Raw genomic sequence first — 27,484 nt, 5'->3', positions numbered from 1 at the left:
GATTAGGGAGTTCTTTAGTTTCTGGATTAGGGAGTTAGAACTAATTAGATCAACTTTCACTAGTAAAAAAAAAAAAACACTAATTAAATTATTCCCGACTGGGGAAGTAATTTAGGATAATTTTGTCGTGGATTCATCTTTAGCCAGATCATCCGCTTTCTCATTCATTTCTGCGAAATTACCTCTTTTTTGTTTTCTCCGTTGGTCTTGAATTTGAGCCTTTAGAGCTCCTCCTCATACTGTCAATAACATTTAGAGCTCCTCCTCATACTGTCGATAGCCTTTAGAGCTCCTCCTCAAACTGTCTATAGCTTTTAGAGCTCCTCAAACTCTGTCAATAACTTTTAGAACTCCTCTAACTGTCTTCATAAAAGCCTTAATTATATTTAGGTTAAATAATTTCGTAAAATTAATATTAATCAATTTTATCATATAAGTAATTTTGATAAGGATGAAATAATTCTCTTAGAGTGGGCCGGAAGTGGAAACTAGAGAAGTTTACTGAGGGCAATACGTGAGAGCACGGTACGTCGGTCGGCCAACAACTAATTGCCTTAAAGTTGGCAAATTGCCTGGGCACACAAGACTGCTTATACTAGCCTCCCCAACCCCCCCTCTATCCTCTACCAGGAAAGCCCACTTGGCGATATGAAAACATATATCAGGAGAAGTATAGCTCCTTCCGTTATTTCTTTTGTGTATTTTTTTTTTTCGCTCTTATTTAAAAATTTTGAAAATGCTATTTTCTTTTATCTCCGCAGTTAATGATAATACAAATAATTAGGTAAAAATTATTAAATTTCGTTTCTACTACATATATAAAGGCAGGTTTACAGTTCAAAATTTAAAAGTCTAAAAAATTCATTGTTATTCCAAAAAATTGCGTAGTATCTTTTTACTTATTTGGACAGAGACAGAGCTAATTTTGTTTTTAATTTAATACAGTTCATATTCTTTAACAGTAGACTGCGTCACACGCACAGCTTCCGATTCTTCTGTGTCCAGTTTTAAAGAAATAACAAATCAAGTTCCTTGAATATGTGAAACGTCAATTTTACCGGTGCATTAGTTTAGGAGATAAAAACAGCTGAAGTAAAACATGCCTTACTGTGATAATACCAATATTGGCCAGGGCGGAAGTAAAAAAAAAAAAAACAAATCAAAGACAGATACAGAAGATCAAAGACGCTGGTACAAATAAAATCAACCACAATCACCAACCGGACATAGTATTAACAACACAATGACGCTGTTACATACCGGGAGTAAAAAAAGAAATTTCCCATGTGAAGAAGTAATCGCTTTTTCTTGCCATATAAGATGATGCTGAATTCTTGTAGCGTGGCATATATCTTGATACTGTAATTGCTATTCCTATGCTGTAACTTAAACTCTCTTTAGCCTTGTACCTGTATTTCGTAATACCTTCGTTTTAAGCTAAAACACTGTACTGTAGGAGACGGTACATTCCAAAGACTTGTGTAATTATGTGGCGTGGAAAGCCTTTAAATGTAATTGTTCTCTCCTTGAATATCCCAGCTCTCATCACGTAGTAATTAGAAGCTGAACGTAATTCCAAAGTCTACCTTAAAATAATCATCCAGCCTCCCTAACCTTCTTCATCTTCTTTTTCTTAGAAACATGATGTTTGATCTCTTTGTGGAGGTGGAAGGTATTACACAAAGCGAAATACTGGCAAAATTAGATTTATCTCATTTATTACTACCTCTATTTCTATTTTTATTACTAGTTAAGTAAATATGTATTATGGTACTGGGTTCGATTCCCGGTGACTAGGCCTTGGATTTTAATAGTTAATATGAGAAATTTATAGTAAAGTATGTTAGGCGGTTATAGGCTAGACTCGTAATGCTAAGATGTATTGTTGGTTTAGTGGGTTCGATTCCCAGTCTGTAAACCTTGGATTTTTTATTATAACGTTAAATATGAATTTACAGTAAAGTATGTTAGGCGGTTATAGGCTAGACCCGCAATGCTAAGATGTATTGTTGGTTTAGTAGGTTCGATTCCCAGTCTCTAGGCCTTGGATTTTATTTAATGGTTAATAAAAGAAATTTTCAGTTAAGTATGCTTCCGTACGCGACACCTAATTGGTTGTTGGACGTAAAGCCGACCTGAAAAAATAGGCATTACTTTACTTACTTTTCTTACCAATTTTACTTTTTACCTGAAAGCCTGGTACCTTAATCAACTTTTGTACACTAATTGCCACTGATGTTAAGGCACTTATCGTATTGTATTACCAGCTTTTGAATCACATCCTCATTAGATTCTTTCGTCTGATTTGACGACCACTACGTCACCGTCGTTTTGACGTCATCGTCGTCGCGGCGCTGACCACCCAGATGCATCTTCAAATGCAGAAACAGGTGGAAGTCACTTAGCGCTAGATGAATAGGCTTAGTACTACGGATGGTTCACTTTCTGCACCAAATCTTCAGTAGTGACTAAAGATTGTTCCACATCATGAATATTAGTGCAGCCTCTACTCCATTCCACTGCACATACTGTTTTCTCCTTTAGCACTTAGAAAAAAAAAAAAATCACGGCGCGTATTTTATAGTCAACAGCAGGATTTTCAATCGGTGGAAGCCATTTTTAAACGCTCACGAAACAAACGTAAAAACACAGTCGAATGTTAACGTAATAGCGTCTGCTTTATTACTGACAGATATAGGTACACAACGCACATGCGCCAAATACCGACCGCAGCACTCTGCAGCGGCCGCATTTCAAAACAGTACTTTCTCAAAAATTACTCTTCGTATTTTGGTGTACGAGTGTTTGTTACTGTTTATCTTTTGTACATCAAAAACAAAAAACCAGCTGATGGTAACAATTTGGGTATTTCACACAAGGATTACGCCAAAATCGGTCTACCGGAAGTAAGAATTTACTCACGTAATACCCATTTTGTCAGTATCTTGAGATATTAATTTTTTTTTTTTTTTTTTTTAAAGATTTTCATTAAACTTTTAATAGTGATTACAAATTCATAATTCTACAACTTTTACTTGGAAATTTGTTTTTCCGGAAAGGGAAAGAAAATCTACGAGAGGAAGATTTCTTGTAACGTGATAAGAAATTAAATATTACTGAAACCTTTTTGAGTTTTTTTGGATAAAATTTGTGAGAATAATTTGAAATAATAGGAAATCGTGTGAGTGTGTTTACCGGATGCGAAAATTCTCACATTATTCTTTGTATATTGAGAAAGGAGATGATTGGGTTTTGTTTTAAAATGGATTATTTTGCATTGTTCTTGATGGAACTGAATATTTGTAAGTATAGGACAATTGCATTAGTTTTTTTTCATTCTTCCTAGATTTCCCATTCAAGGTTTAACATTTCCTTTTATTTGGAGCTTTTACTTTATTTTCTGTTTAGTTTCAAAAACAAAACAAAACGTCAAAAACAAAAAAGGAAAAAGGGAGATAGAAGAAGAGCTATCCGTCCATTTACCCATTATTCTAGGGAAAAAAGGGTTTCAATTGATAATAAGGGCTTTTAACTAGAAACAGTCTGTCAGTTCTCTCTGTCAGGTTCTGTGCCATACTACTAATCTTCTGATCGCCCAGACTTGGTTCTACAAAAAAAGAAATCGAATGAAGGATTTCCGTTTTCTTTTTTTTTTTTTTTTGCTTGTCTGGAAGCAAAGGAGGCGGAGGAAATAAAATGCAAAAGGAAGTTTTAATTCGGGTGTAGTCGTGTGTTTTTGTAAAACTGCTCGAGGATATTCCGGGTTAAAAATGGTTAAAAAACCTGTCAAAACTTGAATTTGTTAAGGATGTTACTTCTCCGGGGGAGGAAAAAACCAAGGCCTGTGAGAGCTTTACACAGGGAGCCGCTCTCCAGAATTCTGGAGTCTGATTAAACGGACGGAGCTCTAGAGTAGTGGGAGCCACAATAGATCCAAAGGGGGTCACAGTGGCATAGGCCTTAAGGGCCGCCCTATTAGAATCTTATCTTAACAGCGGTTGAGTATGCAAATAGAGCTTCCAGTATCCTGTAATATCCTGTTTCATTTAGTGGAAATCTCTTACACGCTTTTTCATAAAACTATCCAGTAGTGTGATTATTTAGATAAGTGCATATCATCTTTGTTTTACGTCCAAATACCAAATTTTAGGCGTCGTCAACGGAGGCGACTAGCTACCATTACTATAATAACCATTATACCAGTAAAATACTTCTTAGCTTTGCTGGTCTTGCCTATAACCGCTCGGCTATCCTGGCACCTCAAGGGATTAGGGATGAGATTAAAAGAAAAAAATAGCCCCTCACAAAAAATGGAATTAAAAATAATAAATCAGTATTAATAAAAAAGTAAAATGTAGTCATAAAACCTTAAGATTTTTCGTTTAATTAAGGTTTTATAGCGCAGTAATATTACCACTTCCTGTTTTATTCTCAAGAACTTATTATTTTTTATATTTTCTCATATTTTGGTGAGAAAATGACGTAGTTTCCTGTTTTGAGTAAAGTCTAGTCAAGGATTAAAGAAGCTGAAATTGAATTAGCAGTGAAAATTCCAATTCGATAATCTCTTAAATTATTCCTCTTAAAAGCGGATGTAAAAGAGATTCCTCATATCCTCTTCTTTTTATTATCGCTGGTTTTCCTTTATATTGAAATTCTAAGTTGGAAAAATTCACCTGGGCTAAAACTGATCTAATATCGTCGTAAGATTGAGTAATGCTTGATACAGATATTTAGGTGTAATTGGAAGTTGTACGTCATAGCAAACGGGACTTACAAATACATGCGCAGTGGAGTCACTAAACACTGGAGCGAGAACTGCACACACAGGTGTCTGGAATGGAGTCTGTAGAGATGCCATGCTCCTCCAGGGTCCAGTAATTACATTATGGAGAACAATATACAGCGGTGTGTTTGACATTGATAGATTAGTTCTGTTAAAAGGAAATACTTCTGTAAATAAGAAATGTGCAAGGTTCCTGTATATTGTTACAACAAGGATTTGGTATTTTTCAATTCTTTATAAGATTTTCTTATCATAGTGTTATTTGTTCTTTAAAGAATGGTCATATATCTTGGACATAAATTCTTAATACTTGGCACTTTTCTTTTCTGTCAACGGCGCTGTAATATAATTCTGTGAACCCCTCCCTAGTTCAGGAGCTACTTCTAAACTTAAGTTGAAGTCGCTTAAAACTTTGTACAGAGGTACCATGGCGCAGCGTTTGTCGAAGTAGACTTCGAGAGAACTTCATCTAGGGGACTTCATCCGCCAGTGGGATAGAAATATGGGTTCAGTTAGATTGGAGGTTATGTAGCGTGTCTGACCATTATTCTCTAATTGCGAAACCAAAAATAATAAATGAAGATTAATCTGGAAGGATCGGAAGGGATCTGAATTATGGGATGCTGTGTATGATAGGTTTGAGATAAAGAGAGAGGAAGATCCGCCGTTTACAGAATCATAGAAGCGTTAATAAATAAAAACCATTAAATCTTTTTTTTAATTATTATTTTTAAATTATATGTTCCTCTACTAGACATTAAACTGTCCTGGCAATTCGTACATCCTGGTTAACAAAAAAAAATTTCTACAATAAAACTTACGAAACTTCAGGAAATACCCAATCCAGCTTTCCTTGTAGGCCACCTCAGTGTAACACCATTTCCATTTCTCTTCACCAAGGGCATGAGCAAGACTTTGTTGATGTTTGCGACTACCTGGAGCGGAGAATTGCGCAGGAATGATTGAAGATAACGGTGTGGATTGATTGATTATAAATGAGTGTAGCGCCAGCTGTCTTATAGAAGATCATCAATGAGGTACTTAGTGATGCGTGGAAGTGACGAGCAAGTGCGCAGATGAGAGTTCAACTCTTTGGTAAAGGACAATTCGATTTTTTTGGCTTAGTCCCGGTGTTCCAGAACAGGTTCCTGAGCCTGCTTATACAAAACAGCAAACTCTAACCAGTGAGTGCAACAATAAATCCTCTGGATCGCTTTCCACCCACCATTTCTAAAAGCAATTCATTCTTCCCCAACTTCTTTATCCTTTTGGGAGATTTCCTCATTTCCACTGTAACCTCTTTCTTTCTTCCTAGACTTCCGGATATTCTTGACGTTATAAAGACCTAAAAAATGGTAGGAAATGACCTGGCTTCCAGTTTTTTGTCGTAGGAAAAATTCCGTGACTTCTTTTCATAAAAGAACGTTCCTTACAAAAAAAAATAAAATTAGTTCTTTGCGTAAACCATTGTAAACTTTACCATCACCGTAACTAAGGCAACAGTACATACCCAAGAGTTTAAACTTACAATTACCTGCATCGTCTGCTGTTATTTAGGGTACTTATACAGTTTCTATTTTGGGCACCGAGCGGTTAGAGGCTAGACCCGTAAAGCTGAGATGTATTGTTGGTTTAGTGGGTTCGATTCCCGGTTTAGAGGCCTTGGATTTTATTTAATGGTTAATATGAGAAATTTACAGTAAAGTATGTTAGGTAGCTATAGGCTAGACCCGCAATGCTAGGATGTATTGTTGGTTTAGTGGGTTCGATTCCCGGTCTTTGGGCCTTGGATTTTATTTAATGGTTAATATGAGAAATTTATAGTAAAGTATGTTAGGCTGTTATAGGCTAGACCCGCAATGCTAAGATGTATTGTTGGTTTAGTGGGTTCGATTCCCTTGGTCTAGGTCTTGGATTTTATTTAATGGTTAATATGAGAACTTTACAGTAAAGTATGTTTGCTAGTCGCCTCCGTCCACGACACCTAATTGGTAGTTGGACGTAAAGCCTGCCTGAAAAAATAGGCGAATACTTTACTTTACTTTTACAGTATCTTTTTTTGAAGTTCATCTTTATAAAAATAAAGTCAAAGTTAGGACTTCTTTTTTTTGATGTTGAAATCCATGAAATCAGACATACTTGTTTTAAAAATCATTTTTCAAAGAAAATTCAAAAGAAGGAAAAAGTTTACGGTGGTATTTCCTTTTTCCTTTTTTATGATTATTGTTATTAAAGGGCATATAATTCCTTATAAAGATATATTTTTTCCCTTTTAATTAAAAGTTCAGAGCTTGGAGATGCTTCTGTTTGTTCAATATAAAGAGTGCCCGGGTTTGTCTTTAACTAGTGAGGAAAGAAAGGCCACTAGACTGACGCAATCGTAACTTTACTTTCTAGTTTTTTATATATATGTATATAAATTCCTTCCGTTCTCGTAATGACGTCACCCAAGGCGGTTGTTAACAACTGAGGGACTCAGTTAATCCCTTACAGAGAGTTTTTATTACGCTTTTTTTATTATTTTTTTTAATTTTACATTTTTTTTTGGTAGCTCCCTTGAGTCCCGAAAAAAAGTGGTTTTCATCCAGAAAATTATTTGATTCTAGTGAGTCTACTCGCACGACTTCCTCGTAACTAAAATTCTCATGGTTGTAACTAGCAAAATTTTCTTCAAATCTGGGTCCTATCAGCAGCGATGCTCGATAGAGGAGAGTAAATGTAGGATAATGATGAATTTATCCTAAATTTGTTGTCAGTTAATGTTCCCAAAATGTGCAAAGAATAGAACAAAAAAAAAATGGAGTGGAAAGTAAGGATAATAATATATAAAAAAAAAAGGGGGAAGAAGTTATCCTGATCAGGAACCTCAACTGTCCAAACTTTGGACAGAACTCACCCAGGCTTTGCTGCCTGTCGTGCTCAACTTTGTGAGAAGGGGCTTTAAATTCAAGTGACAGTCCTTCATTCTAAACCAAGTTAGTTTTGACAGCTTAATCTAACCAAAACCCAGGGCATCTTACCCTAGAAGTTACTCTGCTACTTTTTTTTTTTTTTTTGTTTACCCTTCCCCCTTCCACAGGTATTACTTACTTATATTGATATCCGGATTCACAATTTCCGGGAAATTCTGTTGTTCCTTCCGTACACAAAAAAAAAATCGAACCTGGGTCCTATCAGCCATACACTTCTTTTATGATTTAAAAAGTTCAGAATCTACATCATTCTAAAAATTTAGGCGCAACGGTAGCCGAGCGGTTAGAGGCGAGACCTGTGAAGCTAAGATGTATTTTGGTGCTGGGTTCGATTCCCGGTCTAGAGGCCTTGGATTTTATTTAATGGTTATTAAAAGAAATTTACAGTAAAGTATGTTAGGCGGTTATATGTTAGGCTAGACCCGCAAAGCTAAGATGTATTGTTGGTTTAGTGGGTTCGATTCCCGGTCTCTATGCCTTGTATTTTATTTAATGGTTAATATGAGAAATTTACAGTAAAGTATGTTAGGCGGTTATAGGCTAGACCCGCAATGCTAAGATGTATTGTTGGTTTAGTGGGTTCGATTCCCGGTCTCTAGGTATTGGATTTTATTTAATGGTTAATATGAGAAATTTATAGTAAAGTATGTTTGCTAGTCGCCACCGTCCACGACACCTAATTGGTAGTTGGACGTTAAGCCCCGCCTGAAAAAATAGGCAATTTCTTTACTTACTTTACATTCTAAAATTTGCACTTTAAGAAGGCTTAGCTACCCTCCCTTCTTCACTTAATGCCCCCACTCTAAATCGAATTATTTTTATATTATTTATTTTTGAATAAACATTTACTTTTTTATTTCCGGTTAAGGTAGATACGAAAATGATTACGATTAAGTCAAAATTTTTGGAAATCCGAGTTTTTCACCAAAAAAAAAAGTCCCCTTAAGTTCCAAAAAAAAAAAGGGTGTTTTGTGGGTTTGATGAATTCGTAGGTTGAATACGATAAATTGCCGGAAGTCTGAAGTTTGTATTTCCGTTTGATTTTTTTCCATGGGAGAACTGTGTATCTTAACCGGAAATGCCATTTCACTGAATGTTTTCACTTTGAGATTTTCTCATAAAACTGTAAATGCAATTACAGTAGCATACTCGTGTGTATTGTGTGAATATTATCAGTTTAAATTGTTGTACAAAGCAAGGACCCTTGCCAAATAACATCAAGATCCTGAAGAAATGCGCTAATCCAGTTTCTCCTGAAGAGGACACTGCTGTTGCTGGATAGTGCATTTTTTTTTTTTCTCTCTCTATACGTAAAAAACTTACACCAGCGGAAGCACATTTCTCGTGTGGATGTCGTCATTAAAACTGTCCGGTAGGACAGTTGTATAAGGATTGATCGTCAAAAACTGCACGAAAAAGCGTAATGTTGAAAAACACCCAACTTTGACAATTTTTTTCTCTTTTTCTATAAAAGATAAAATTCCCAAATTTTCTTTAAAATAAAGGGCAAACCCTCCTTTATAGCTGTAATTTTTTCGTAATAACATAGATTAATTAGTTTTCGAGAAAAACGATGCGAAAAATGCACAAAAACTACATTTTCAAAAATTGTTGTTGTTCTTCTTCTTCTTCTTCTTCTTCTTCTTCTTCTTCTTGTTGTTGTTGTTGTTACCTTTTTTGTAAACTGCGTAGCGCCTAAACGCACGAACAGATTTTCATGAATGAGGTGTCATTCGATTCGGAATTTTATGTAGATGTGCCTTTTGGGGGTCTCGAGGCTGTACATCGAATAGGAGAGGAGTTAGCCCCCTTTATGTAAGGCCCCCTCCAAAATTATTATTACTAATTACTCTGTAAATCTAAGCCCGATTTTGAAATAATTTGGTAGGATGATAGAGTTAGGGCTCCTCTACGTACCATTAAAGCGGCGATCAGCTCTTACACTTGTTAAGGGAAAGTATAGCAATCGTTTCAAATTATCGACACGAGAACCGATTGTCATGAATGTAGTGTCATTCGAATCGAAATTTTGTACAGATTTGCACTTTAAAAGTCTGAACGCTGTGCCTCATAAGGAGGGGAGTTTGCCCCACCCAAGTAAGGCCCTTTCTATTACCAATATTTCTATAACGCTTAGTCCGATTTTGATAAAATTCAGCTCGAATAAGTTGTTAAAGCTCCTCTACTTGGCTGTGAAGGGCCATCAAGCTCTTGCACCTACTAAGAGGAAGTACTGCAATCGTTAAAATTATCAATGGGTGAACCTATTTACATTAATGAATTGTCGTTCGATTCAAAATCTTTGCCTTTTAGGGAGAAGTACTCTAATCGCAGTTTATTTTTCTTACTCCTCTTAAGAGGAAGTACTGAAATCGCCGTTTAAATTTGCTTTTTACGTACAAATACCTTCCTATTTTATATAAAAAGGCTTTCTCAAAAAAATTGTTATTGAGGATGGTTTGGGGACCGCAACTATAATCATTCTTTAAAAAGATCTCTCCAGTGGTAGTTACGGTTCCTACTTAACACCTTATCAGGTTATAATGATAGAATTGCTTATTCTAAATTTTAAAAAAATCTGTGAAGCAGATAAGTAACTTTGTAAAGTAGACAAAAATGAAAATCTATCCAAAAGGTACAAAAATCTCTTTAACAAAAGCTTACAGTTTAAAATGTTAAGTATAAGGGTTGATTAAACGCCAAAAGGTACACAAATCAGCTAGTACCCAACATTTCATTCATGCTTAGTTGATATAATTTAAGTAATTTTGCTGCATTAACTTTTTCTTCACATTTTTTTAGAAATTATTAGATGTCACAGACCCTTATGCTGGCCAGATCATTCATAATATTATTTTGTTATAATTATGATAAAATGTATATTATATCTTCGTTTTTAAATAGGTACTTTATTTTAACTCCATTTCAAATTATTCTTTGGATTTATCTTTAATATGCCCTTTATGCTGAGTAGTCACATATACATGCATGTTAAAGTAGAAAAAGACAAAGTTAGAGTCAGCTACTGTTTAAATTTGAATCACGGAGGATTTAAAGCAATATTTCAGACTTGAATTCGTCTTACCGAAATATTCGTGAGGACAAATAACACACAGTTAATAACAAGTAGATTATTCAACAATATTTACTCATTTCTCAATTGTAATTTAATTTAGTTCCCCTAACTTTACTTATAGTAAAATACTGGAATAATTAGCTGTCCTAAAAATATGCATATCTTATTTATTTTATATTACATATATACAACATTGTGGGATGAACACCTAGATTGAGAATGTAATTGAAGAAAACTATATTATTTGCGATAATGCCAGATTATTATTACCTATTATTATAAACGTTTGGCTACTACATAAAATAACAATTACTTTAATCGAAGAATGAACTTAAACCGACGATTTAAGAAATAAATAAAATAAAATAAACAAAATCATTGATGTATGTTGGTGTAAGCATTTTTTAAAAAAAGGTTTTGAATTTTTTAGCCTCATATTTTTTTTTTTATTTTTATAACGTTTTCTTTCTAACATGTAATTAATAGTTTGATTATTATAGATTAATAGATATTACTGTCAATCTACAGTGCTACTTGAACAAATATTTTGTAGATGAAAATGGCCAGCATAAGGGTCTGTGACATCTAATAATTTCTAAAAAAATGTGAAGAAAAAGTTAATGCAGCAAAATTACTTAAATTATATCAACTAAGCATGAATGAAATGTTGGGTACTAGCTGATTTGTGTACCTTTTGGCGTTTAATCAACCCTTATACTTAACATTTTAAACTGTAAGTTTTTGTTAAAGAGATTTGTCTGTATGTTATGTTCACATAAATTTCACGCGTAATGTGTGCACTGAAATCATTTAGAAGTCTAAAATAATTTCACATTTATTTTAGTCTTCTAGGATTTTTTTTTTTTTTTTAATTTGTTTTTATAACATTAATGGCAGTTTAAGCTTTTAATCACATAATCCTCTTTATTGTGTGTTTATTTTTTTTAAAAAAAATAACGACCCTCGAGGGGGGGTTTTTAAAAATAAGAGATTATCGCTTTTCCCCGCTTTTACTCGGGAAATGACTGGAAAATAAATCTACAGCCATGTTTAAAAAAAAAAAAAAAAATACTTGTTTTACTCGACAGCTTTTTTAAAATATTAATTTCCAGATGTTAAATGCGTGAACAGTTTCAGTGTCAATTAGAAGATGGAACGCTGATTTGGTTAATTTACTTATAATTTGAAGAAAAAGGGTTTTTCTTCTTTTATTTTAAGCATTTTCACGGAAATTCCTTCTTTTTTTTCAAATTTCTGGAGGTTTTCTTCACCATTAAATTCTCTACTTGAATCATCCCCCACCAAAGTGCCACTTCTAAAGATAAGCTTTTTGTGGTTGAAACGGAAGTGTCTCAGGGACTGAATTGATTTTTTCTCTCTTTTTTTGGGGGGGGGTAGGAAGAATCACCTTTTTCAAGGATTTTCTTGAAATTATTTTCCATGAAAATTCATTTTAGGGTTTTTATCTCTGGGTATTGGGTATTTTCCTGAAGTTTCGTAAGTTTTTTTGTTTTTTTTGTAGAAAAAAATTTGATAACCAAGATGTGCGAATTATAATGCGAAACATATAATTTAAAATAATAATTAACAAAAGATTTAATGGTCTTTGTTTATTAACGTTTCACTCCTCTAGGATTCTGTAAACGGCGGATCTTCCTCTTTATCCCAAACCTTCTATCTACACGTTCGCCGTCCATATGCAGCATCCCTTAATTGCCCTTCCGATCCTTCCAGACTCATCTTCATTTATTATTTTTGGTTTCGCAAATAGAGAATTACATAACCTCCAATCTAAGTGAACCCATATTTCTATCCTATCGGAGGATGAAGTCCCCTAGATGAAGTTCTCTCGAAGTCTACTTCGACAAACGCTGCGCCATGGTACCTGTGTACAAAGTTTTAAGGGACATCAACTTAAGTTACCGGAATGATCAATACACTACTCGAAAAAACGCTCTTTATTGTGTCAAAAAGAAACAGCTGAGCGTGTTCCAATCTTCCTCCAATCAAATACCATCGTTAATGCACCTTTCAACGTTAGCAATCAAAACTATCCACCATTTCATTACCACCCCCCAGATATGTATTGAACCCTAACCTAACAGGAAGTAAAAAAATAAAGGATCGCGTGTTAGTAGCTGCCAATCAGAACGCATCTCTAAGATTTTAATTATCTGAGTTTCATTTTTCATTGTGACATTTCCTGTGACATTTTCACCTGTATTTATTATTTCCAAATTGACTTTTAACCTTCTTAATTATAATTCTAAAAACTTTAAGAACAATTCTTAAAAACCATTTTAGTTTTTTATTTATATATTTTCACAACTGCAGTATAATTCTGCAACAAGTGAAGATGATACAGCAAGATACATAGAATAAATACATGAATAGCTTGAGGAGAGAATTGGTGAAACTCCCATAGAGGTACAGTTCCAACTATTGTACACTGGCATAGTTACTTCATTTAGAAGATCGCGTGGCCACCTGCGCTTCAACCGCCTGGGAGTATTTCCAGGCAATGCAGTAAGTTGGGATAATAGTGGATTAGGATGTGAGGTGATTGATGGGTGGAATTGAACGTAACAGAATTTTACAGCTTCTGAAGCATAGGGAACAAGGAAATCTTGGTGCAAGGTAGAGTTAGGGACAAAGTAAGGAGCAATTAGCGATTCGACGGAATGTTTTTGACCGGGAAGGATTGGATTCTGTAGATATTGGAAGCTTTGGCTGAGCCCTAAAGTTCCATTCCGTAATTCCAGCCAGGTTTCAGTATTATCGTGTAGATAAGTCGTTTATTGTTTAGTGAGAGTTTAGATCGTTTGTCAAGAAGTCTAGAGACAAGATAAAAATTTATTTCACATACAAAATACATACATACGAGGGTCGTTTGAAAAGTCCGTGCAAAGTCAGAGAGATAGCACCACTGGCGCGTATCGAGGTTATGTTTAGTTAGTAGCATCTCTTGGAAGAACACACACCAAGTTTCAGCCAGATCGGTCTATTTCTTTGTGTTTGGCATTCGTTTGAATCGAGGAAGTCGAGTGATTTTCAAAAAATGGACGAAAAAGAATTTCGTGTGTTGATTAAACACTACTTTATGAAAGGCAAAACGCCTCAGGAGACTAAAGAGAAGCTTGATAAACATTATGGTGACTCTGCACCTTCGATTAGAACAGTTTATAAGTGGTTTCAAAATTTTCGGAGTGGCCATATAGGGCACAAGTGACGCTGAACGTTCTGGACGCCCTGTTGAGGTTACTACTCCAGAAATCATTGATAAAATCCATGATATGGTGATGGATGACAGAAGAGTGAAGGTGCGTGAGATTGCTAGTGCTGTGGGCATCTCGAATGAACGGGTACATAATATTTTGCATCCAAATTTGGACATGACAAAGCTATCCGCAAGATGGGTGCCGCGATTGCTCACGCTTGACCAAAAACGAAATCGTGTGAAGTGTTGCAAGGACGGTTTGCAGCTGTTCCAGAAGAATCCGCAGGACTTTAAGCGTCGTTTCGTCACTGTGGATGAAACATGGATACATCACTACACTCCTGAGACCAAAGAACAATCTAAACAATGGGTTACCAAGGGGGAATCTACGCCAAAAAAGGCGAAGACCGTTCCTTCGGCCGGAAAGATTATGGCGACTGTCTTTTGGGATTCGCAAGGAATAATCCTCATCGACTATCTGGAACAATGAAAAACCCCCAGCTAATAGGAAAGATTTCAATTCAGGGAGTCCTTAACTCTCCTGTGCCTATGCACCGTGTCCACACTATAGTCACCTATTCATCTGCAGAGGTGATTGTGACTTGATTCACACTTACTGAAGAAACCAGTAAGCGAGAGAAGTCTAGAGAGAAGTTTGAATCGTCTGTTTCAGTTCTTTCCGTTTGAGTCTAGTACGTAAACTATAAAAACAAAATTTTATCAAATATAAATTTTGAGATTATAAACTGTGATTTTTATCTAGTTTCCATAAATTTTTAATTACACTTTAAAAATGCCAAAATAAATCTCCAGATTTTATTAACTGAAAAGACATCAAAGAAGAAAATTTTAAGATACCTAATTTCATTCTGTCCAAAAAACATAGTTTGTGTAATCATGGTTAGAGTTTGACTATTTGACTAACTAATTTACCAGGCTAATGTCAATGTCGATTTGTGCTTCCGCTATTAATGTTATATACGCATAATTGAAAAGTTGAGTGGAGCGTAAAATGAGCTGTTTGGCTGGCTGTCTGATGTCAAACTAGTTGTAACTATAATTTCAAATTCCCAGTTTAATTTCATTTGACTTTAATAAGTATTTTTGTTTAAGTAATGATCGAATAAAAAAGTGTTGGTTAGAAAAATTACTTTAATAAAGCTGTGAACTTGATTATTAAAGTTTAAATGAATGGAAAGGGTTATTAGTTTTACTTAAAAATAAATCTGGAGTGAAAAGCTCGGAAAATTTTCATCCACAATAATTGACGTCATTAAATTTTTTTGGGCCTATATTTGGCAGATAGTTCACTTACTACAGAGTTGCGTTTCCATGTTTCTTCTTCTTCGATCGCTAGAAAGAAAACTCAGAAGTCTGTGTTTCCAGCAATGTACATCCAAGTTTAGTATATTTTTCTCCATGCAGAAGAACCCTCTGGAGTAAATAAAATAGATTGCATCATCACATGTCATCTGCTCCATCCAGTTCGTTAGTGTGTTCCCCTTCTACTATACGCATGCTCTATTTTCTGGAATAGATCTTACCAATCTTGTCCTTATCAAGGGAAGTCACTTTTGCTCCGTTGATCTAAATAAGAGTTGTAAGTTAGCGTTGGAGGAATTGGGTTTATTTATTTAGATTTTTAATCTAAAGTTTATCTTTACCAGGGGTCAGGAACCCGACTTCCTGTTCCGTTTTAAAAAATTGTCTTTACTGGATCAAGACCTCCCGCATTCTGCATTCTGTATTTTCAAAAAAAAATGTTTCCTTCTTCTTCTCAATCAGAATCTATTTTCTGTACTTTTTTTACTCCTAGAACTTCTTAGTTTCGAGTTCCTGAACTAAAAAGTAAAGTAAAGTAATTGCCTATTTTTTTTCAGGCAGGCTTTACGTCCAACTACCAATTAGGTGGCGGCGGACGGAGGCGACTAGCAAACATACTTTACTGTAAATTTCTTTTATTAACCATTAAATAAAATCCAATGCCTAGACCAGGGAATCGAACCCACTAAACCAACAATACATCTTAGCATTGCGGGTCTAGTCTCTTAACCGCCTAACATACTTTACTATAGATTTTTCATATTAACCATTAAATAAAATCCAATGCCTAGACCAGGGAATCGAACCCACTAAACCAACAATACATCTTATCATTGCGGGTCTAGCCTATAACCGCCTAACATACTTTACTATAGATTTTTCATTTTAACCATTAAATAAAATCCAAGACCGGGAATTGAACCCATGCATATTAGCTTTGCAGGTCTCGCCTCTTAACCGCTCGGCTACCGTGGCGCCTAGTTCCTGAACTTAGGCTACCCTTTTCTGATCGTCTCCCACACTCTTCTTCTCTTATAGCCATTTTAGGCTCTTGCTTTCAAAAACTTCTTTCAACCATCCTTAACCGTATAACTAGTCCGAACCAGCGTAGCTAATTAGTTACCTGCAATATCCTGTACAGGTTCTGTGCTTCACCCTCTTCATAGACACATTTCTTGTACCTTCTTTGTACCCATGGAAGTAGAATAAACAAGGCTATTCAACGCGCTTTATGCTGTGTCCTGATTGGTGATGAAAACGATATCTAATGATAAGCATATTAATTAGCAACTATAACTGCAAATACTGCATAAATCTCCTTGCACAATTTATTCTATGGATTTCGGGAGTTATTAAATTCCTGTTTATCTCTCTCCTCTTCATCCCTGAAATCGCATCAAAAATGTTTCTTTCCGTATAACTTCCATACTCGTTCGTAAATTACGAAGAACATTCAGCGCTGCACACTGCATTTAACTGTAATTTACAAACAATTTTTCTGTGAAATAAGTTTTTTTGGGTGGGGGGAGAGGGGAGAATCTTCAATAAATTATAAACAAAAAGTACGAACAGATAAACCAACAGCTAATTTATGATTGTTTGTAAAACGCTATAACAATGTTAGCTGTTCATACAATAAAGTAAATATCATGCAAAATATATCGTTTTGCATGATAATACCTTATCTGCGAGTACAACCCAATGAAGTGAAAATTTAGTTGGAACTTCATAAATTTTAAATTTATGCTTTTCCAATTGGAATAGAGTTCGTATATTTATTTTTATTTTTTTATCAGCTCTAAAACCTGTTATTTTTCCCCATTTCCATTAAAATAAAAAAATTTAAAAAAATAACCTCTACTAAAGGATCTCTAAGAGTCTGTGACAATTCGTACAATAGTTTGTCCTCATCGGTGGGCAAAAACATCTCTATACACCATCGTGAATGTTGTAAGAATGCTAGGTGCTCGGCGGACATGCTGATTATGAGATAGCACACGACTGTAATCAGCGTTTCTAGGTACCCATTTTTGAATACAAGATACTCGCATTCTCCTTGGATACATTCTAGCACTAACTTTGTGGTTGAAGACCACATTTCCGTGGCTTGACTTTCCAAGCAGGGATGTATGTTTCTTTTTAAAGTCCATTTGCGAACTTCTCAATTCAGTAGCATAGTCATCAGGGTAAGCAAAAACGGGTGTCCCTCGTCAAGTGCGGCTTGTTTGGTTAAAGGATGTTACTTCTCGGGGAGGAAAAAAACCAAGGCCTGTGTGAGCTTTACCCAGGAGTCGCTCTCCAGAATTAAGAGTCTGATTAAACGGACGGGTCTGAAGGGTGTGCTCTAAAGTTGGGGAGCCACAATAGATCCAAAGGGGTCGCAGTGACTTAGACCGCCCTAATCTAATCGTCAAGTGACAATGCCGAAGCTCTTTCCTGACTCTGAGATTAGAAACTATATAGCTTTTCCGGTTTAATAGACTCGGCACTTTGTTCACTGTAGACTAGATCGTTTATTAAACTTTAAAGGCATTCTTTCAAAGGCAGACTCTTGATACGGCTAAAGGTTTGGGGGTTGCTAGGGAAGCTCTTTGAAGGACTTTGGTAGGGATCTTTATGGAGCCGGCAAAAATTCCATTTTATGGAATAGGGCGATCCATTTTGCCTAGTAAATTCTACATTTACCCATACACATTCTTCTGCTACCATCAGTTTCTTAATGCTCATAAATGTGGATAACTTACATCAAAATATGTCACTCTAATTTCATTATCTGAACACTCTGCCACCCACCAACCAATCAGATAGAAACGTTCGTTTTCAAAAAGAATAATGGCGCTGAATTCACTCGTTTTGCGTACATGATTGGTTTGATCTTTCATGTTTTTCAAGGCCGGTCACCATGTTTATAAGATAGACTGAAATAAGAGCCATTAATGGACATCCGGCGGTATGGGCATCATTTTACGCGCTTGATGCGTGTTAAGTTACTCTTGGTCTCTGGTTGAGCTGTGTAGATTACAGTAGAACTCTATATTGAGTGACAGCTGAAGTCCCTAAGGGATCAAAAGGAATTAATTGGAGTTCCCACTAGGAAATAAGACTCTCTAGAAGTTGAAAAGGAACACCGATGGATTTTCACGTTGTAAAATCTAGCTCATTCACGTTTACAAATATGTACTCGTATAATACAAATTGCATTAAGCTCATTTTTATGTATATATTATATACATTAAACTTGCACCCAATCTTATTGTCATAAAATTGCTCTAAAGATATATCATTGATTAAAGAGAGTCTAGCAAAAAGGTAGTAAATGCAGGAAAAAAAAGAAAGGCGAGCCTCTCAATATAGCGCTCCTGAGAGCAATGTAGCTCTCTAGATACGTTCCTACGTTTTCTATCGAATGGTAGTTACAGCAATTGCTTTACTTTCCCAGTACAGATTGCTTTCATTTCTTTCTCTGCAGCAAGATCATATTTAACTTCCAAGTAATTACTTTTAAAAATGGCAATCAAGATTACTTTTTATTAGCTTTAAAATAATCACTTAATATGACTGCTTTTTTTTGGGAATATTACTCGCCCCTATGTTCTAATATAATTTTATAAAAATAATTTATAATTTTATGGCGCCACGGTAGCCGAGCGGTTAGGAGGCTAGACCCGCAATGCTAAGATGTATTGTTGGTTTAGTGGGTTCGATTCCCGGTCTCTAGGCCTTGCATTTTATTTAATAGTTAATAAAAGAAATTTAGAGTAATGTATGTTTGCTAGTCGCCTCCGTCCACGACACCTAATTGGGTAACTGGTAACGTAAAGCCCGCCTGCTTTACTTTTACTTACTTTAATTTATAATTTGGTTTTCTTTATTATAACTTAATTGCTGCAATTAAACTGCATCTATTGTTCTACCTAAAATGATTTCATGTCCGTAAATACATTTAAACAAAACTAATATTTTTACAGGTAATATCCGCCTATTGCCGTGGGCGTAAACAAACCAAAACTTTGGCACAAGTTATTGTGGATATGTACGCAGAAACTATTTCACCAGTTGGTACTGAGGTAAGTAAACTTAACTGCTTGCAGAACCATGTATATGCTGAACAGATAATGCCTGCTGGATTAGTTGATGGTGCAATAGGCTAACTCTAGCCAGATATTGCTCTTAGACCTCCATAGTCCAGTACTCTGTTCAGCATCCTGTTCTAGATCATTGTAAAGGTACCGTTTATTTAGATTTAGATTGTACAAGACGGGCGGTTCCAGCAAAAAAAAGGGGAAGGAACGCAGGCAATCCTGATGCCCATTGTTCCCCGCCCACCCCTCATCTCATGAGAGATACCGGGGTTTAAAAACAAATCCGGCTAAAAATTACCAGATGCTAATATAATAACCTAACAAAGTAGCAGCAGGACACTAGGGAGCTTGACGACTCAATCGCCCAGTGCACTGAATAAACCTAGAAAGTTCATTAAGATTACCAGATGGTACAATCTCCGGTAGGGAGACATTTGACCTTCCGAAGACGAGGAATCTAGTTTTAGAATAAACTGGGCACACCTCAACAAAGTGCCTCACAGTTTCATCGGACTCACCACAGCCAGCACAATTTGGCGACTGGTTTAGGCCACATTTAAAAAGATGATATGCTAAATTCGCATGTCCACTCAACACCTGAACCAACTGGCGGATCCGGGACCTGCTAAAACCAACCATATCCGTTCTTGACAGGCCAAGGATTTCCTTAGCCTGGTGGCAGTCAGTTCGGGATCTCTACCGTTTCCGATGTTCTTTCAAAATCCACTGTTCCACCTCTGTTCTACAACGTCGATAGGATACAGGGATAATGGGCTGAGGAGTCATTGTTATCAACGCAGCTCCTTCCTTTGCTGTTTCATCAGCAAGTTCGTTACCCAGAATCCCAGAATGACCGGGAGACCAAGCAACCGAAACAGTATTCAAAGCTCCTAACAAATTGAGAGCAGCATGACAAGAATTGACCGAAATTTGGTTCCTACTAGGAGAGGCCAGAGCTTTAATTGCAGCCTGGCTATCCGTGAAGAACCTAACATCAGTGTCGGCAAATCCCTTCCAGCGGAGTAAAGTAGCCGCCATCTCAATGGCAGCCAACTCCGCCTGAAAAACAGATGCATAATTACCAAGATCAAGGTAGGTGCGTTCCCATAGGAACCCAAACTGGGGTCCCCAGATGCAGAGACCAGCACCTGCCCTATCCATCAATGAACCATCCGTAAAAACAGAAATGGCGTTTGTTGATAACTCGACAGCCGAAGCACAAGCCTCCTCCCTCGCAAGTATCTGAACCCCATAATTCCTACTGAAGTCCAGAGTCGCAGGGATGAAGTCCCCCGGCATGGAGAGCACTGCAATATGCTTTTTATCCTCTCGAACCAGATCAGCATGACTAATAAGCCTGCCTTTCCGACCGAGAAGGTTCCTAGATGCCCACGTGCCGACACTCTCAAGTCTACGAGCGGCCATCAAAGCCTCTCCTCTAAGAAAAATATCCAAGGGAGGAAGCCGTAACATAAATTCCAAAGCGGCAGTAGGAGTACTCTGCAATGCTCCGGTAATCAATAAACATGCTAGCCGCTGGACGCGTTGTAAAACATTACAAAGCGTCTTCTGACGAGAAGCATTCAAAAAGGTACCGTTTATACAAATGGTTTGTTCTCTAGTTCAACGGCCACCAACCACGTGCTGGGGACCCTACGGATTGCAGTTTCCACCAACTACATGCGGATCACTCGCGTATAAGACCCCCTCAGGGACCTCCTGGAATACAGTGTTTCCTGCCACGAACCATTGATTCACCACGTTCTTCCCGATGATATTCACAGGAACCGTTTTTCGTCAATTATTTTTTCCTTATCCAGAATAATTTATTATTATTTTTATGACATTGCGGTACGAGTAGAAAGGGATTATTCATGATAATTTTCCAGTAAAATTCATAGATAAATGAATGAAAAGCACGGAACAGCTAGCTGCATAAATTGTGTGCATAAAGATCTAGTAATTAATCTACCAACCACTTCATTTTTCAACTTCAACTTCACACGATGCATTTTTAGTTAAACTTCACGTGATGAATTTTTTAGAAACTCATTTGTTTACTATTTTTTTAAAATATACCATATATAATAATACATAGGACATTCATTAAAATTGTTGTTGTTGTGAGCACCGAGCCATTCATGTACGTACATTACACGCGCATTTTGTGTTAGTATTCATAGTTGTAATTTGGTTAGTGTAACACTTGTGTGTTTGGCGAAACCTCCTTCCTATAGGTTGTCTTTTTATTTTATTGACGATACGTGTGGTCATTGTGGTCGTTGGTGTTGTCAACATATGGTACCATATGGTTGGTACCAGAGCGTCCGTCCACCCTCAAATGTAACATACTACTTTTCAACTGTATCTCTGTATTGCCCTTTTACCATTTCATTGTATCTGCTACTTAAATGGAGCAATGTCCACATCAAATAAAACGTTTTTAGAACGTATTGAAATTGTTCACAAATAGAATGAAGGTTTACATAGAATTAAACAACTTTTTATTACTCCGCTACTGTTTTATGGTTTTAAGTTCAATGGTTTGGGCGATCTGGAACGAGGGGGAAAACTTGATGATTTTGATGCGCAAAATAACTCATCAAGGAAGTCCTACAGAAGAGCAGAAAAAATAAAGGAAGTAGTGAACCTGGATGGTCAATTTAGTCAGCATTTGGGCATCATCATGTCGCTGGAAGACATTGTGCTGCCGGATTATTTCTTTGGTAGATAGATAGATAGATTGATTAAACTAGGGCAGCCTCAAAGCCTACGCCATCCCTTTGGATCAATTGTGGCTCCCCTCACTCTAAAGCTCACCCTCCAGACCTGCCCTTTTAATCAGACTCTTGGGTAAAGCTCTCCACAGGCCTTGGTTTTTCCTTCCCCGAGAAGTAACATCCTTAGCCAGGACAAGCCCCTCGCACTGACACAACACGCGCAGTGGCCGTTTCCTCCTCCTCCTGACAGAACCTACAGAGGCTAGCCATCTGCCAGACACATGCGATGCATGTGTTTCCTGATCCTGCAGTGGGCCAGTTAATAGGCCTATAAATCATCCTTATAGCCCCACGGCCTTGACGGATTAATTCTGCATGCAGCCTCGGGCGAATAGTCTTTAATGAACTCCTTCGCCTGGTCTCTGCCAAGTGGGGCACGCCACCACTCTTGAGACATGACTCTGCACCCATAAGTTAATGGTCGCAGTCCTTAACACACTTCGGAACCCCAAAACAGGGGCTCCGGGCCAACGAAGTGTCCCTCCCGCAGAGCCTTCCCGGGCCAATAAATCTGCCGCTACGTTTCCCTTATGTCATTCCCTGAATGACCAGGTACCCAAACCCATAAGAAAGACCTTATTTTGGTCACTAATTTCCTTTAGGGCACCCAGACAGTCCCAAACTAGTTTTGAATTGACCTGGCAGGAACTAATAGCTCTATTTCTTTGGTAAATACTTTCCACACCTTGTGGATCTGCTGAGTCGGGAGAATTGGACGTCAGAGAGATTGGAGATTTCTTTCTTCGTTCAGTTTTCCGACTGTGCTGTAGAGGAAAAAGAAAATCATTCTAGCCGTTTCCCAGGGAAAAAAAGTAGCTTTTCCGTGGAAGACCAATTTTGTCCAGAACCTTATTTTGGTATCATCCTCTCTGTTGGCAGAAGAGTGTCAAATTCATAGTTTTTTTTTTTTTTTGTTATTTGCTTTTGGCGGATAAGTGCACAAATGCAGATCAATTTGTGTAATCTACGGTTATGCCCTCAAAACGGATGTTTTTGTTTTTTTAATCCTTTTGAAAATGATTAGATTATCTTCTATGTTATTGTTCAGCACTTTAGGCTTGCGCTGGCCAATTGGGAACCCTTGCTTCGGATTCTTTACCCAATTACCCGGGACTACTATCCCACTCTGGATACCCTCTCCTGAAACTACTACCAGTTCAGGAGAAAGTACCTCTTTTCCCCTCTGCTTCTTCGTTGCTGCTTTTTATTTGTATTTTTTAACCCGTTCAGCAGCTTACTAGCGACGAGAATACACCTGGACTATCCTCCTTGAGTACATGTGCAGATGTGTGTTTCCTTGTGGTAGGTTGTTGTTAGAAGACCATTCTCTCAAGTAGTTCACTTCGCACTAAACTGAAGTACCCTTGTTGTAGAGTTCTGTCAGTTCTATTTTTATATACCTGGGTATGTTAAAGGGTTTATCCTCTTAACGTAGTCTCGCTTTGAATGGAGAGAATTGGTAACATTGTGATATTTCCTTCGTTTAGTTTTTACTATTTTTCTTAGTTTTTCTTTTTTCCTCACTTCAGGTCTTTTACTTTCTTTTTTTTAGAGAGAGAGACGCTTTTAAATATGTAACTTTTGATGCCCTAAGCAAATGGCTAGGTATTGTTTCTTTGCAGGAGACAACACTGCAGTAATTGCTGCCATGGCCAGCCTCCGGGGGGTCCATGGCTAGGTGACTCCATCTTCCCTGAACCCTTTTTACATTTTTATTCTCAAGAACTGGCTCAGTCCTTCTTCTGTTTTTTTTGTAAGGGGGGTTTTCCCCGCTCTGCCACTGAAATCAGAAATATTCTTTTTTTAAAACCTTACGCATTTTCACCACTTCAGTACATTTCTGCAACAAAATACATGAGCAGCATGAAATGAGAATTCCCCAATGGTGAAACTCCCAAAGAAGAAGTGTTCTGGCGCATATTCTTCATTAAGAAGATCACGGTGACCACCAGCGCTTCAATTATCTTGAAGATTTCCTGTTACTGCAATAAGTTGGTGGTGGATTCAATGGGTGCATGTTTTAACATACCAAGTTTTAATTTTTAGTTTTCTTCATTCAGACTCAGTTTAAATAAAATGCCTATTATTTCAGGCGGGGCTTAACGTCCAACTACCAATTATGTGTCGTGCAAGGAGGCGACTAGCAATCGTACTTAACTGTAAATTTCTCATATTAACCATTAAATAAAATCCAAGACTTTGACCTGGGGAATCGAACCCTCTAAACCAACAATACATCTCAGCATTGTGGGTCTAGCCTATAACCACCTAAATGCTTTAATATAAATTTCTCACATTACCCATTAAATAAAATATAATACAAAGCCTAGAGAACGGGAATCGAACCTACTAAACCAACAATACATCTTAGCATTGCGGGTCTCGCCTCTTAACCGCTCGGCTACCGTGGCGCCTCGGACTCAAGTTTATAAATTAGCCTTTATAAATTTTTTTTTTTTAATTCTTTGAAAAATGACTCTAATGTTCAACTGTTATACATTAACATTCACCATATTCTGCGCCTAAATTAGCTGTAATAAATTAGTATGATTTAGATTCCTCTGGATAAGCTGTAGATTTTACGGAGTGTAAATATCTGTATATATAACCATCTTAAGTGGTTGCGACTTTATTAATTAAAACCACTTTTCGCCGCTAGAGAGCTCCCAGCCTCTCTGTTCTACACTCTTGGAATTAAAAATACTTCAGCTAGTTTTCTACTTAGTTCACTTTAAAAATTAACAAATATTTTCATTAAATAATAAATATTTTAGTGGGATAATGTGAAATTTTTCAAAAAATTGAAAGTGAGAATAGAAATACATTTTAACACCTACGTCACTTATTTATTTAAATATGGTCATTTCCGTTCAAAAATGTTCTCGTGAATCTTCGACTTTGATGTAAAAAAGGGTCCCTTAGCTTTTAAAAGCGGAACTAACAAGTAAATTTGATTAGATTAGTTCTGTTTGATGTTTGAATGGAATTAGAAGTCTAGAGTGAGTGGATGGGAGGTTTCTGGATCAAGTTTTCTTTTTGGAAGTGTCACACAATCAATCATATCAGTGGGTGATTTTTGTACCGACCGTTTTGGGACTGTGGGGGATTTCATTGTTAGTTGATTGAAAAGAGCGGGGGGCACTTTATGGCCAAGAACAAGTTGGAACCTGTTCAGCTGAATGAAGATGAAATGTGAAGCTCCAGATGGGGTGGCCTCAGCATCATAAATCTTGAAGCGCTCGAAGATCAGATTGACCAGCTGTAACCCGCTGGTTTTTAAGTTCACACTTTTCGCAGTTTAATTTATAATAGAAAAAAGCTTTGATTGACAAGTCGATGGGGGAGGATTCCCGCAGCTTCTAGGCACCAACCATTCCAATTCCATGCCCATTTATGGTCGAGACACTTCTAAATCCTTCCTGCAAGTCTTCTAGGTCTTGATCCAGAATCATCTTTATCTGTAAAACAGTTGGATTTTTAGGATCCAGAAACAATCCAACTTATTCCTACTTTCAAACGCCTTATATCTTCTTCTCTAAGAAATTTTTTAAAAATATAATGAGCGCAGACGGATTGGGCAAAACATTAAACAATTTCTATGTTTTACAAACTTTACGAATTCAGCTACAGCTATTGCCTTTTTTAAAAAAATAATAATTATTATTATTAATATCGCCCAAATTTCAAAATTTAAGTTATTCATTTTATAGTAATTAATTTCAATAAAGTTAGCCAATCATATGTTGAAAACTCTCCCAGTCAGAAGCTTTTACAACTTGCCCATCAACAAATTGTTGCTTACATTATAAACTTTGTGATTTAACTTGCTGTATAAATTGACAAAATTATTAATAGGTGAAATTGTAGTAAGATACTCAAATTACAGTATATATACCCTGTTGTGAGCGATGTAAATACTATACAACGTTTACAGTATAATCAGTAAACATTAATTAAACAAGAATCAATGTAAATATTAGTCGTAACTGGAAGCTAAATAAACTGTTAGTACAGTTAATACATTTCATCATAGGTAAATGCATAATTAAACTACAAAATCAGTTTGACAAGCCCCCCCAAACTAAGGTGTCATGTTTACATTAGATTAATGAATATAAAGTAATCATTATAATAAAATTAATAGTAAACAGGCCTACAACGTGTTTATTTATTAAGAAAATACCAGTTCAAAATAGAGAATCATTAATACTAAAAAACAGCTGTTCATTACAAGATGGCCGCCCAACCTTTCTCAGCTTAACTAGTAACCTAGTATGGTGGTATGGTGTGTACAACTTAAATCAGTTTGTATTTGCCTTAATTACAAAAAGCTTGTTACCATTTACTTGACAGGAGAGTTGATGTTGTTAATACAGTTTCTATTTTATTCTCATTGGAGAGTGGTCAGGATTATCAAGGTATTGTGCCTAATATCGTGCTTGATGTTAAATGAGTTTCATTTAAAGACGTTCCATCATGCATCTAGCGCTTACAAAGCAATCAGGTTTTATTTTCTTTCTTTGATTTTATAATTTTCATGTTAATGGGGCCCATTACGATCATTATTCCTGGATAGATTTACATGTGTTTTGTGCAAAAAAATTCCTACTAATTTAAAAAAAAGGGCTTGAAGGGATTACTTAATTATTATTTGCTGCTGCCCTAAACTGTGCTCTACTTCAATTATCAATTATCAAAGTTAAGTAAAAGGTACGATTTCCTTTTTTTTTATCGCCAAAAACTTTGCTACTAATATTTTCAATGATAGATGCTTATTTCAAAATAAATTTCTGATTTAATTAAAGTAAATGATAGAATTGAATTCGGTGTTTAATTAAAATCAGTGGCTGGTCGATAAAATTGATCTTTAACATTGATGTTAAAAGTTTTCCATGAACGCAATTTATTATATTCTTTATTTTACTTTTCTCTGATTCAGAAACTTGTATATTTTAGCGAAAAAAATTATGTTAACATGTGGGAATTGTTAATATTAGAATGTTTTATGCATTTTCAATATCAAATCCCATTTAATTGGAGGTTACTTTGGCCTTTTTGTGTAGTTATTTATTTATTTTTAAAGTTTCTTTATTAAAATGGATTCTATACCCAATAACTTTCATTGTGCCCAGTAATTGGGTAATTACAGCGGTGATTTCTTTTCCCTTAACCCCATTCTAAACTGGAATTAAGGGCCACCGTAGAGAAGAGTCTTTTATTTATCAAATTTTGGGTTTTGGTTGTGCAT

At 36.3% G+C, this 27,484-nt stretch overlaps 1 protein-coding gene across 9 annotated transcripts in view; it reads left to right on the top strand.

Annotated features, from left to right (window-relative positions):
• LOC141457938 (uncharacterized) overlaps nt 1-27,484 on the top strand; it is a 376,780-nt gene that overhangs the window by 331,856 nt on the left and 17,440 nt on the right. For 5 of the 9 annotated variants that reach the window (XM_074135333.1, XM_074135331.1, XM_074135332.1 and 2 more), the window contains one exon: nt 19,343-19,441. In XM_074135333.1, the coding sequence (XP_073991434.1) occupies nt 19,343-19,441 (99 nt within the window). Of the gene's footprint in view, nt 1-19,342; nt 19,442-26,468; nt 26,655-27,484 lie in introns of those variants that run through there. The other 4 variants (XM_074135340.1, XM_074135339.1, XM_074135337.1 and 1 more) reach the window with 2 other exon arrangements.

The sequence above is a fragment of the Rhodnius prolixus genome, unplaced genomic scaffold (genome assembly GCF_049639745.1).
Source record: "Rhodnius prolixus isolate KJV_2025 unplaced genomic scaffold, Rpr scaffold_5, whole genome shotgun sequence".
Classification (NCBI taxonomy): domain Eukaryota; kingdom Metazoa; phylum Arthropoda; class Insecta; order Hemiptera; family Reduviidae; genus Rhodnius; species Rhodnius prolixus.
The sequence above is the reverse complement of the archived record's forward strand: the minus strand, read 5'-3'. Positions and strand labels throughout refer to the sequence as shown.